This window comes from Epinephelus moara, chromosome 4 (assembly GCF_006386435.1).
Source record: "Epinephelus moara isolate mb chromosome 4, YSFRI_EMoa_1.0, whole genome shotgun sequence".
In the NCBI taxonomy this organism is placed as follows: domain Eukaryota; kingdom Metazoa; phylum Chordata; class Actinopteri; order Perciformes; family Serranidae; genus Epinephelus; species Epinephelus moara.
The window spans coordinates 27,290,356-27,302,652 of NC_065509.1; the positions used below are offsets into that span (position 1 = coordinate 27,290,356).

At 39.4% G+C, this 12,297-nt stretch overlaps 1 protein-coding gene across 4 annotated transcripts; it reads right to left on the reverse strand.

The window, feature by feature from the left end:
• Positions 1-954: 954 nt before the first annotated feature.
• rab41 (RAB41, member RAS oncogene family) lies at positions 955-11,192 on the reverse strand. Of its 4 annotated transcripts, none has more exons than XM_050042075.1 (8): positions 11,052-11,192; positions 9,839-9,897; positions 9,356-9,409; positions 8,351-8,456; positions 7,906-8,017; positions 5,679-5,772; positions 3,234-3,300; positions 955-3,010 (listed from the first exon to the last, which is right to left on the reverse strand). In XM_050042075.1, the coding sequence occupies exons 1-8, from the start codon at positions 11,128-11,130 to the stop codon at positions 2,946-2,948; spliced, it is 636 nt and encodes a 211-aa protein (XP_049898032.1). In that variant the 5' UTR covers positions 11,131-11,192; the 3' UTR covers positions 955-2,945. The 4 variants fall into 4 exon arrangements, with proteins under 4 accessions (XP_049898032.1, XP_049898030.1, XP_049898033.1 ...); XM_050042073.1 differs by lacking the exon at positions 5,679-5,772 and adding an exon at positions 6,176-6,269; XM_050042076.1 differs by lacking the exon at positions 8,351-8,456 and adding an exon at positions 8,958-9,063.
• Positions 11,193-12,297: the final 1,105 nt, after the last annotated feature.

Consider the following 12,297-nt stretch of genomic DNA (forward strand, 5'->3'; position numbering starts at 1 on the left):
ATATCGTTAGCTCGGTAAGATTCTTTATAATGTAATAGTTATTTTACTGAAACCGTGAGCACCAAAGAATAATTCACTCAGATTTACCAGAGACACATAAATAAAGTGGTGAATCTTTCATAATTGATATATCCTAAACCAAGATGTTAAAAAAGTTGACATTCATACTGGTTTAAATAAACAATTTGATATTGATAAATATAGATATTGCATTTCCCATCTTTGCTGAGCAACAGTTTTGTGAGGAAGTAATTTAAAGCCTGTCTCATATAGACGTCTGTCCCAAATATAAGCCTGTTTAGTTCAGTGATTTAAGCAAATAGTCTTTCCTTATAATGGCACTTAGACTGCATATATGCTCATGACCATCGACATGTGCTCACATAGATTAATACTGTACAAAATCTACCCACTGTGCAAAACAATAGTGCAATAACCACATTTTAGAATCTTGTAATTAATAATCCAACTGTTGGAATAATCTTGACTGAGTTATTGTTATGACTACCGCAGACAGTTGATAGACTTATTGTGTGTATGGGAGTGTATGTACTTGCACTGTGTTTATGTGTATATGTTGGTGAAGGAGTATGTATATGCCTATGTGTTATTAGTGTCACTTTTGTTTTGTATTTTCGGCAACTTGAAAAGTACCTTGTGCTTTTAGCTTGAAAAGTGCTCTACAAATAGTTAATTAACAGTTCTTACATGAAAAACCTGTCGTCCCATTTCACTTTTTATTTTTGATAAAACATTGTGATTTACACCTCTGTTACTTGTGTTAACTTCATGTCACATACCAATGACAGTTTGTCTTAATACTGTGTTGTACAGAACATAAATGTGTAATGATCCATAGCATCTGAAATATTAGAATGATGAATGTGCCATAAGACTGAAACCCACCATTCCCAGCAGCAGTGCTTCATAAAGAAAGGGATCACACCTGTTAAATTTTGGTGAAATATCTTTATTTTATTTCATGTGATAGGCCTACACTTGTGTTTCATTAACTCTCCTTTTTATACATCAGATAGTAATAGTACATTATTCACACAAACGTTGCTAAACACGAGTAGACAGCATATTTCAAATGGACAGACACAATTCAGAAGAGCACAAAGCTGAGTATTTAGTCAGTGACAAGTAATAGAAGAGCTGCTCATGTTAAAATGGTCGTTTGATGTAATTAAATACTTACATTTTTAAATCCATTTTAAAACGTTGACATTTCAAAACAAGCTACAGCAAAATGACCAGTGTCTTTTGTTGTGCTATGGCTAGTTAGTTGGTTTGTGTTACACTGTGTGTGTGAGAGTGTGTGTGTGTATGTGTGTGTGAAGACGGTGCAGCCTTAACCTGTGACTGTAAACCAAGCTACTGACTACGCACACTGCAAAAAAGTATTTTCTAGCAGTGCGACAGGAAAAAAAAAAAAAAAACGTTACCGGGCCAAAGTGTCGCCTGTAGGTGGAGCCCCGGCAGACACGCAAACAATAAATAAAATAAACTTTCAACATGCGTGTCAGCATCTGTACTTTTGGTCAAGCATACAATGTTATCTGTATGTCCAAGTTACAAAATAAATAAACACAAAAAACCAACAGTCCTACACAGGCAATAGCAATACAGCAAAAGGATACTGCAACTAACTTCTCTGCACTTTTTTTTTTTTTTTTTTTTTTTTTTTTTTTTACAGCAAGGGTGTTAGTAAGCGTTAGCTGTATCTGAGGACAAACTCTTACCTACCAGCTCTACAAAACAACTAGTGAAGCCATGAACCAGTCAGCCGGCTTCTTTTATATTTTACAATATTGTGGCTTGATTCAGTGCACAACGTTGGTGAACAAACAAGCAAGGCATCTGTGTTCTTATCCATATAAATCCGGCATGGTGAGCATGCTGCATGTTCTTGCAATAGTGTACTCAACACAACACAAACTGTCGATGAAATGGTGGGTACGTCATAGCGACCAAAGTGACAACTTTCCATCAGCGTGGAAAAACTAAACACTGGCTTCTTTTTTTATTTGGGGGCATCTAATGGCAGAAAACTCCTCCTCAGACGTGTTAGTATGCGTGCAGCTAATTTACCAACATCAGTAAGACAGTTGCTGTAGTTTAATGCAGACATAGCTTCAGGTTAGTAGCTAGTGAATTTGGGATGGTTTCCCTTTGATGATCTATGACCTCATTACTTGGTTACACATCCCTTTTGCACTGTTTTAAATGCTGTCTCAAATTATTAAGTCTGGTCTGCTAACACACTGTTGAATTTGGCAGTTTAGGCCCACAGATGTGTTAGATATAAATAATATCTAATGAACGCACAATCCTCAATGAGAAGGGCCCATTTCAGCCTAATGTGGCCATATGATGGTTAGCGATGACGTAAATCCACTGGTAAGATCCTGCCTCTACTTCCTCAAAATACGCAAGAAATAATCAGTAATCTCAGAGATAGAATAGTTGTAGGCAAACTCTCCATTTAAAATAAAAAAGTAAAATACAAAGGGCCGAGAACTCAGCCCTGCGGAGTCATTTAAATAATCCCAAGCAGTTTTACTTTACAACAATGACAAGAGTAACAGCACTAAGATTCCGAACTGTGCAATAACTCATGAGCGGTTAGCTATGTCAGTCTGCAATCCTATATAATGCCATGCAACTGGATGAAAATCTGAACATATCGTTTAACTTATTCCTTGTTTTAAATGTTTACTTTTGAACCTTTTTTTCCCCCAAGATAATCTGTTTCAATACAGTAATGCACATCCACACGGTTACTCTGAAAAGTCACTGAGTTGAGAAGGGAAAAAAAAAGAAAAGAAAAAAAAAAAGACAGGTCCTCCATCCCAGTGGCAGTGCGCCAAGGGTGGAGAGAGTGGCCACTGAGAGACAAGCTGTTGGTGGGGAGGAGACAGGCTGGGTGAGGGTGAGGTGTACTAGCATGAGCAGCTGCTCTCGGTGACAGTCATCTCTGGCTGTTTCTCCAGTTTGATGTCGATCACTGAGAGGACTTGGTTAAGCAACATCAGCGATGAATTGGCAAATTTCACTTCAGTATTTTCTGCAGTGTTATCTGGCGGCCATCTAACCACTGAACATTCTGTCTTTTCTGCAGGGTAAACTACGAGTACTTGTTACCAGCTTATCTGTTCATTACAGGATTATAGCCATGGCAATAATAACCTGACAACAGTTTCTGTTGAAAGCGGCTTTATAAAGGATACTGTCCTCTTTGCTTTTCTCTGGTGTGCTGTCCATCCCAGGCAATGCAGCAGCAACACGACGGAACAGCTACAAAACAAAGAAAGAAGAATTAAATGATTGAGCACCTTTGCTAATGTGTAGCAAATGTAAAATGCTTTCAAATAGGGGTGAGTGATCTGGATAAAATCTTCTTCTATGGTGTATGTAATGAAACTGCCATATTGTTATATTGCGGATTTTCTGGAAACTCAGTATATTTTTGTGTAATCTATTCAAATGTGTTCACATTGATGCAAAATATCCTGTCAATCCACTATCGAACTGATGTAAGCTCACTCCTTCATTTGCTCCATCCCCCACACTGGCCAGTGATATTGAAGGCATGGTTACCTCAGTATAAACTAAAAAATTTGATGATGATATTGCCTCACAATATGTGGTGTAAACATAGTCATCACCCACCCCTACTGTCACAAGGCTATTCAGTAGAGACAGAAAGTGATCAAAGTAACAAGTAGTCACTCCCAATCAATATATTTCATTGAATAACAGGCAAACACGGAAACCCTCCAAGGTCACATGGTAAAAATGTGTAAGTCTGTGCCAACGTTTTTATAAACAGTGTCCTTGGATTTTGTTTTTTCTACACAGCACCAAATGGGCACTGGAGGCAATTTTTTTTGGTGATGGTGAAGGCATGACCCACCCCTGTCTCACTCTGACTGGCTAGTACTCGTTGCCTTTGTTGGTTGGATTGGTTAGGTTTAGGCATGTTTGAGCAAACATATTGCTTAAGATTAGGCTAATGTCAGGGTGCGCCAATCGGGGGCAGACAAAGGCAGAGTAAGGCAGGTCAGCACTTAACAATCCTAGAAAAAAAAACTTGAATACTATAGTTTTGTGCAGGGGCGGCAACCTTTACTAGTCAAAGAACCATTACTGGCGAAAACCTTTATGAATAGCTGAGCATTCATTAACATGATTTACTACAAGGTGGCTACTCCGCAGTGGGCTTTTTACAGTTATTTACTACTTAAACTTTGCAGCGTTGGTGGGGAAAGAAAATTAATCTGTCCTCACAATATTAAATCCTCCATTTTCCTCCAAGACTTTTCCATTTTTGGATATGTAATTCACAGCTAGCCTTGCTAGAGAGACTCCAGGCTAGCCACTGCTTTTGAAGTTCAGCAAAATTTAGAGGAAAGGGCACCAGGTCGTAATGTAGATGTATGATGCACATTATAGTTGATGAAATGTTGATGCATGGCTTGGTCTTGGCAAGGTGCTGGAAACACCAGAAAGTCCAAATTGGTAGGGAAGGATTTCCGCACACTTACATGTATACAGTATTTCCCTTTATTGTTGAGCTTTCGGTCTATTAGACATTCATCAGAGCATACAAGTATGAAGGTCTAATAGACCCGAAAACTAAAAAAGGGAAATACTGTATAGATGTAAGTGTGCGGAAATCTTTCTCTACCAAGTTGATAAAATGTTAAAACACTTTTTAATTTGATGTTTTGATTTCACATTTTTACTGTTGTAGAATGCAATAATAACTGTAGGCCTACAACAATGACAAATGCATATCTGAATGTTAAAAAATAACTTATTAATTTCCAGATAATTTCATGTCAAAGCCACAGGGAGCCAATGGAGAGGGTCTAAAAGGAAGCATGTAGCTCTGGAGCTGCAGGTTGCCTTCCCCTGGTCTAGTGGAAACAACCATCATTTATATTAGTGTGGCTCCACAGAGAGTTAAGCTTTTATTTCTCTAATTTTGACAATATAACTTGTGGCAACACAATGGTTAAAGTCCTAAGTGATGAAACTGTTAGTTATGAGTCAGAAATTGTCATTTTAGGGCTTGTCATTGTTTGGAAGATTAAGCTACACATATATAGGCCAGCATTAGCAGGCACTTGATGCCATAGCAACAGTAAACGTTCAGGTAGTGGGCTGAAGAAACGTAAACAGAGCATGAATCCAAGGGCACAGATTCCAAAACTGTTCGCACAGATTTACAGAGTATTTTCTTCTTCTATGTGACCCCAGAGGAACTCCGTACAAACACAAGAAGCAGGTAAAGCAGTGACACAAAACGTGATTGTAATTGCTGGCTGAGATAACAGCATGAAAGTGAAGGTTGCCGTGCTAACCTCCTCTACTGAGCAAATCCATTACAGTCACAGAAACATTTTGAAAGCTGCAGAAGTTTAGTGAATCAGACAAAAGTACTCAAGAAAATTAAGCACAGTAGCAGTGACCCTGTGCAGATCAGGTGAATACATACTGAAACATCTAAAAGCAAAGCCTGTGGAGGGAAAATACAACTAATACAGCACTGAGGATATCGAGACATGTCATGATGAGCCACGAGAGGGGAAAAAGGAGGTGGAAAGAGTTAAATGTAAACTGTTGTGGGCAGAATTAGCTCAACTACCTCGAGAGAGCAGAATCTCTACCTGTTTCACATTGTAGCCAGTCTTTGCGCTGGTTTCAATGAACATGACATTCAGTTCCTTAGCTCTCTGCTCGCCCTCCTCCGTGGTGATCTGTCTGCTCAGGTGGAAGCAGAGGGGGGGAGATGGACGAACAGACAGATGTGGAAAGAAACATCGCAAAGAGGACAGGCCAAAAGGAGAGGGAGGAGATGGAGAGAGAAACAAAGAGAGCTCAACACAGAGTCTTGTTTTTTTGGTTGAAAAAGAGAGAGGTTAGTTTAGTTAAAACACAGACAGACAGAGAGGGAGACGAAGGGAGAGAAGCTGCTGTGCTGAGTAAAGATGAAGCAGCAGGAGAACAACTCCGGAGATCACTCATTCATTCAACAGCCACACGCTGATCCATATAATGAAAACATGGAGGAGTTGTACATCCCGGACGGCACAGGCTGGCCTCCCTAACCTAAAGGACATCATGACTGTCAGGACTATTACACCTGCTGTTGCTGGACACCAACCTGTTTGACGTTATAGCCAGCCTTGGCACTGGTCTCTATGTACATCACATTGAGCTCACGAGCTTTCCTCTCTGCCGCCTCAACAGAAACTTGCCTGCCATGGTCCCGGGAAGGGAGGAGGGGAGGGGGTGGTGTGGAGTGTGGTGTTGAGGGAAACACAAAAAAAATCAAATCAAAATGACATGGAGAGAACAGAGCAGGAAAGGGAACAAAAAAGTAAAGCAACGGAAAAAAAAGGCAGAACAGAAACATGATCAAATCATAAGAAATAAAGAAATACATAAATAAAAGTACTTAAATCACTAATAAAAAGGCTGAAGTATGTAAAATGCCAAGGGATGGTAAGAGTCAAAATTAGATGGGATACACTGAGGGGAAAAAAAGTGGGACTCCAGGCTTTGGCAGTTTATATACTATAATACTTAATACCAGGGCTGGGCGATATGCTCAGTAAATAATATCGCAGTATTTTTAAGCTATATTGCAATACACAAAACATATCTCTATTTTGAAATCTCCTCTAAATTACTATAGACGACAATACTACTTTATTACTGAATATACTACTGTTGCAATAAGGTTAAAAAAGTACTACTGTAAAAAATGTTAATTAGTACTGTTATAATAAAGTTACATAAAAAACTGTTATAAGGTTAAATTAAATACTGGTGTAAAAAGGGTGAGTAAATTGTGGTTACAATAAAGTTAAATTAAGAACTGTTGTAAAAAATGTAAAGTGAGTACTGTTTTAATAAAGTTACATAAAGTACTGTTGTAAAAAAGGCAAGTCAACTATGGTTACAATAATGTTAATGCAAATACTGTTAAAAGGTCACCTGAATACTGCTATAATAAAGTTAAATGAAGTAGTGTTACAATAAAGTTACTTAAAATACTGCTATAATAAAGGTAAAATAAGTACTGTTATGATAAAGTTAAATAAAGTACTGTTGTAAAAAAGGTAAGCAAACTATGGTTACAATGAGGTTAATTAAAATGCTGTTATAATAAAGTTGAAATAAGTACTGCTATAATAAAGTTAAATAACATACTGTTGTTAAAAAAGGTAAATAAACCACAGTTACAATAAAGTTAAATTAAGTACTGTCATTATAAAGTTAAATAAAATACTGTTGTAATAAAGTTGAATTAAGTATTGTTACAATTAAATAAATCAAAGCGGATCCATTGGTGCTTTTATTTTGAAGCATTGATGTTTTTGCTGTGAACTTCTGGTTAACAGTTACATGTTAGCAGTTAGCAGTAACGGTAAACTGTTCCCTGTGAGCAGGAAACAAGCTAACGCCTCTCCAGTCCATTTAATGATAATATTTTCATGTCACACTGGTGCTCCATGGTCGCAAAATGCGACTAAACGGACATAGTCTGGAGCCCTGCAGATACAAAAACACACGCCTTGTCTGCTCACACTATCACCCAGTCAAAGGAGAGCTGCGAGCGAACCAATACGCCAAAATGAGTTTCATGCTGGTGGCTTTAAAAAAATAAATGCTGTGACAATTTATAGTCGATGACTGTGTAATAGTCATTTTATACGTCCCACTAAACAAGCTGTGATACATCGAGTATAATCGATATATCGCCTATCCCTACTTGATGCTACCTATTTTCTAGTTGCCCTAGAATTATAAAACAGTCTATTTATAAATCATTGTAACTAGAATAAGAAAATCATTACAATCTTTCACACATCTCACACAACCATGTACCTTTTATCCGCCAAGTCTGTTTTGTTCCCAACAAGCATGATAATGACATCACTTCCTCTTTCTGTTCTAACATCATCAATCCACTTTGAGGTTTGCTGGAATGAATTAAGATCTGTGGATGAAAAAAACCCACACAAAATTACTACAGACATCGACCACATGTAGCCACAAAAGACGTAAAACATTTTGTTATCTAGCTATGGTTAAAAGAGTGCTCAAGCAGTTATTAGTCTTCATTAAAAAGGTAGAGCATCTTAGTGAAGAAAAGCTTGTAGAGTAGTTGTGTTAGCAAGAGAAAGTATTAGAAGCTTGAAGAAAGGAAATATACTTAGAGAGATTCTGAATGTTATTAGCAGAAGTACATAGAGTAGCAACTATGCAAACACAGCTTCCTTTCAACTGCTCTAGACCCCTACAGAAAGGTTAGAGTACAGCCCTGACTCACTGGTGATGTCATAAACAACCACGGCAATGGTAGAGTCACGGATGTAGCTGGGAATTAGGCTACGAAAACGCTCCTGTCCAGCAGTGTCCCAAAGCTGGAGCCGGACCTGAGGATTGGAACGGAGGGGGGAAGAAAAGGACAAGGAGATAAAGGAGGGGAAAGGCAGAACAAGAAAGTGGAGAATAGCACAGACATAAAGGAACTGCAAGCCAAGCAGCAGAGATGAAAATGGCCTTTTTATGGAGGAATGGGGAGAATCATTCAAATGCAGAAGGGTCAGCGATGACCAGTGTTACGCTGATAAGACATGTAAGAGTAGGCCCTGGTGAATCATTATATAGCCCGTTTCAGAGGATCTCTGCCAATGAGGTGACATTGGAAGGCATTTACTGTTATTTCTTCCATCAGCCTCATATGTAACAGCATAAAGGAAGCATAGACCCCCCTGGACACTGCTGGAGAAATGCTTTAGTATCACCACAGCTGATGCAAATATATCCTCATCATGCTGTCCAGTGGGGTTTGCAAGGCTAGTATATGCTCTTTTTTTTGCCCTTCCACATACGAAACGAAGGACAAGGAGGTGAGGCAAGGCCATGATACCTACTGGCTATGTCATAAACCACCACAGCAGCGGCTGAGTCGCGGATGTAACTGGGGATGAGGCTGCGGAAACGCTCCTGTCCGGCTGTATCCCAGAGCTGCAGCCGAATCTGTGGCCAGCCGTGAAATGATTGTGAGAAGGGGGAGGGCGTTTCATGACCCAGCCAGGGGATGGAAGGAAAACAAAAACTTGAAATAACGATGGAAGCTAAAAACATGATCAAATGTCTGACAAAATGAATGAGAAAATCTAGGATAATGTGAAAACAATGTGAAATGGTGAAAGGGAAATAAATGGTGGCTATTACATAAAAAGCAAATGCATGCTTAAAGCTTTTCTAGCAGTTGTAAAACTACAACAATGGGAGTGATGAGAATTAGAATAACATATACAGGGCTTACCGTGCGATCTTCTAAGTACATGGTTTTTGACAAAAAGTCAATGCCAATAGTTGCCTGTAAGACAATCATTGCATTAAAACATTGTTATCGGCATGACACTTGACAATGCATAAGATATATATCTAAGAATAAATATTAGACTAAGTTGATGACTACATTGTGTATTAAACATTATCTATAGACCTTTTTCAAAACACTTTGACTCATCAGAAGGAACACCACAGGTGAAGCTAAAAACATTAGCACTGGCCCTATTCCATTAAAGTGTTCCCATATCAAACCAGTAAGTCAGTATGTACGCTAAAACAGAATCTGGAAGATCATGGAACAGCCATAAATAATTAATGTTATCGATTACACCTGTGATTAATAAGTCATAATGACTCTTGTGAAAAATGCCTTTTGGAAAACATCACACATTGATCATAATGCAATCAATCAGTGCCTTAATTCTGCGTCATATTGAGATGAACATGTTATTACCTGATAAGTGTTGTCGAAACTGTCATACATAAACCTGGTGATGAGTGAGGTCTTCCCAACTGTACAAACACAGCAATAGACACTTAGAGATTTGATCCTGGTAATAAAAGACCATTTATACACACAAAAAAAAAAAAGCAAAATCAAGATTAAACACCCCTTTGTATAATTTCTATTTTTGCATTTTAGGAGAAAGACAAAAAATCAATGAGTCCGTGACAACACATGGTGAGTAAAGTGCTATTATCATTGATGCAATGTGGACAGCTGAACCCACACGCTGAGCTGGCAGTATGGGTGGAGCCACAAGATTTTGGAAAATGAAAAAGGCTTGGCTACTTCTATTTGTTTCGTGATGAGAGAGTATGCCACTGCCGTCCTCCGCAATCATCCCTAAAATACAATAATACACGATAAAGTCAGTGCCAGTCCCTGTGAGCTGACGGTAAATGGTGGGGGTAAGGCCGACTGCTCTGCACCCACTGGCCGACGTGGCTCTGCAAGGGTGCTGCCGTAGGAAGCTAATGATGCTAGTGAGTTGAATAGCGCAACACATACAGACACGGGCAAACTGAATTCACAGTCTGATGTCTGGAAGCAAAAATTCGTAACAAATTCTTGACAGCCACATTTCAGTGAGAGGTAAACGTCATTATTAGCGAACGTTACAGATAGTGCATTTCAGTCTAGCACAGCTAACTGCTAACGCTAGCTAAAAAGTAGTTAGCCAACTGCCGTTAGCTTTTAGATGATGCTGATGCATCACAAATGGCCACGGTAAGGACAATATTCACTGCGTTAATCTGGCGACAAGCCAATATGTAGATAAACCAAATACGTTCATGATATGAAACGGTAACTCTACGTTTTGTGAGCATTTATCGCTAAAGGGCGAGATGCATAGCTAGCTTGCCGATATAGCGCTAGCCAGCTAAGCAATGACATCATCACGAGTAAGAAAAAATGTCATGTCCATTATCTTTATGCGACCTAACTCTTTCTTAAACGCATTGTGGACGCTGAAATATTATTATTTAGCTTTGTATCATCACTGGCCGTTCACAACCGGTGGATAACTTTATCCTGCTAGCCAACAGCAAACTAGCCCTAGAAGCTAGCTAGCCGATGCTACGTTAGTCTTAGCCACTTCTTCTAACATTCCTCACATCCGACCAAATTAACACTTGGTTCAAGTCCGCCGCTCCCCACTTACCACTCTGTTCGCCCAGAAAGACGAGCTTGAACTTTCGTAGAGGGTTGCCAAACTCTCCGCCGCCGGTCGTGGTTGACATTTTGTCCAAAAATAAACAGCTAACTAGCTGACTTGGCTAATGATGTGATGTCTAGACCGGAGAGGAGCAAGTAGTGTATCTTTATCCTGCACTAGCCAGCGCTATTGTTTTCTTAAACCTACAGAAGTGAAATAGCGCAACCAAGAGGCAACTACTGAGAAACGGCAGAGATGGTAACGTAAAGCCTTATTACATGTCCATGTTTTAATTAGGATACAGTGCTGTTTCTTTATGTGTCCAACAAAGAGTATTTTAATAGATTTTGGTGACAGAAGGAGTGAACATATACACACTGTAGGCCAGGCAGGCCAGAGGTTTGCAAATGCAGGCAGGGGGACCACATTTTCAAAAGTGGGCTCCTCATCCACACCCAATAAGGGGGGGGGTACTTTTACTTCTATCTACTGTTAAGACCTTGTTTTCTTATTTTAAAAAGCAGAGGTAGTCACATGTGTGTCCTGGGCTGAAAATGCCCTCCAGTGCCTGATTAGAGAGTATAAAATGGCACGTTGAAATGTGTTTTAATTATAAAATTACATTTATTTATCGTGTAAATCAGTGGTCCCCAACTGGTCCAGCCACAGGGTCCAAATTTGTCCTTAGTCATTAGTTCAAGGTCCACACAGTATAAAATATTCAGCATCATACATGCGTTTGGTGTCGTCAAGCTAGTTTGCTGTGTGTGATAAGTAGCTGTCTGTTTTTTATTTTCTGTACAACAGAAAATGACCCTTTGCTGCACACATATTCACTGTACTTCAATATAAAGTGTTTTTTTTTTTTTTTTTTTACAATCTTGACACATTAGCAAGTCAGTTTCAGAATGGACCTGCGACCCATTTGTGGACCTTGACCCACCAGTTGGAAACCACTGGTGTAAATCCACATAACTTGTCTTGTCAGTGATTTAAGCCAGTAAGTAAATTGTTGTAATTGATCTCATTTTAGGGTCAACCATAGACCTTTTTCATGGGCCCACCCTTGGCCTTGGGCCAGGGTCATCTGTACCCTTTGACCCCTCCGATGCCAGGCCAGGGTTACTCGACTTGCTTTTGCAAAATGGCAGGAGGCCAGGAGCCAGCTGCAGCAGCTCCACACAGGTCAGGTGTGTGCATTTCTAGGTTTTGAGGACACTTGGGGCTTAGATTGTACCTCTGGGAGGAGTAC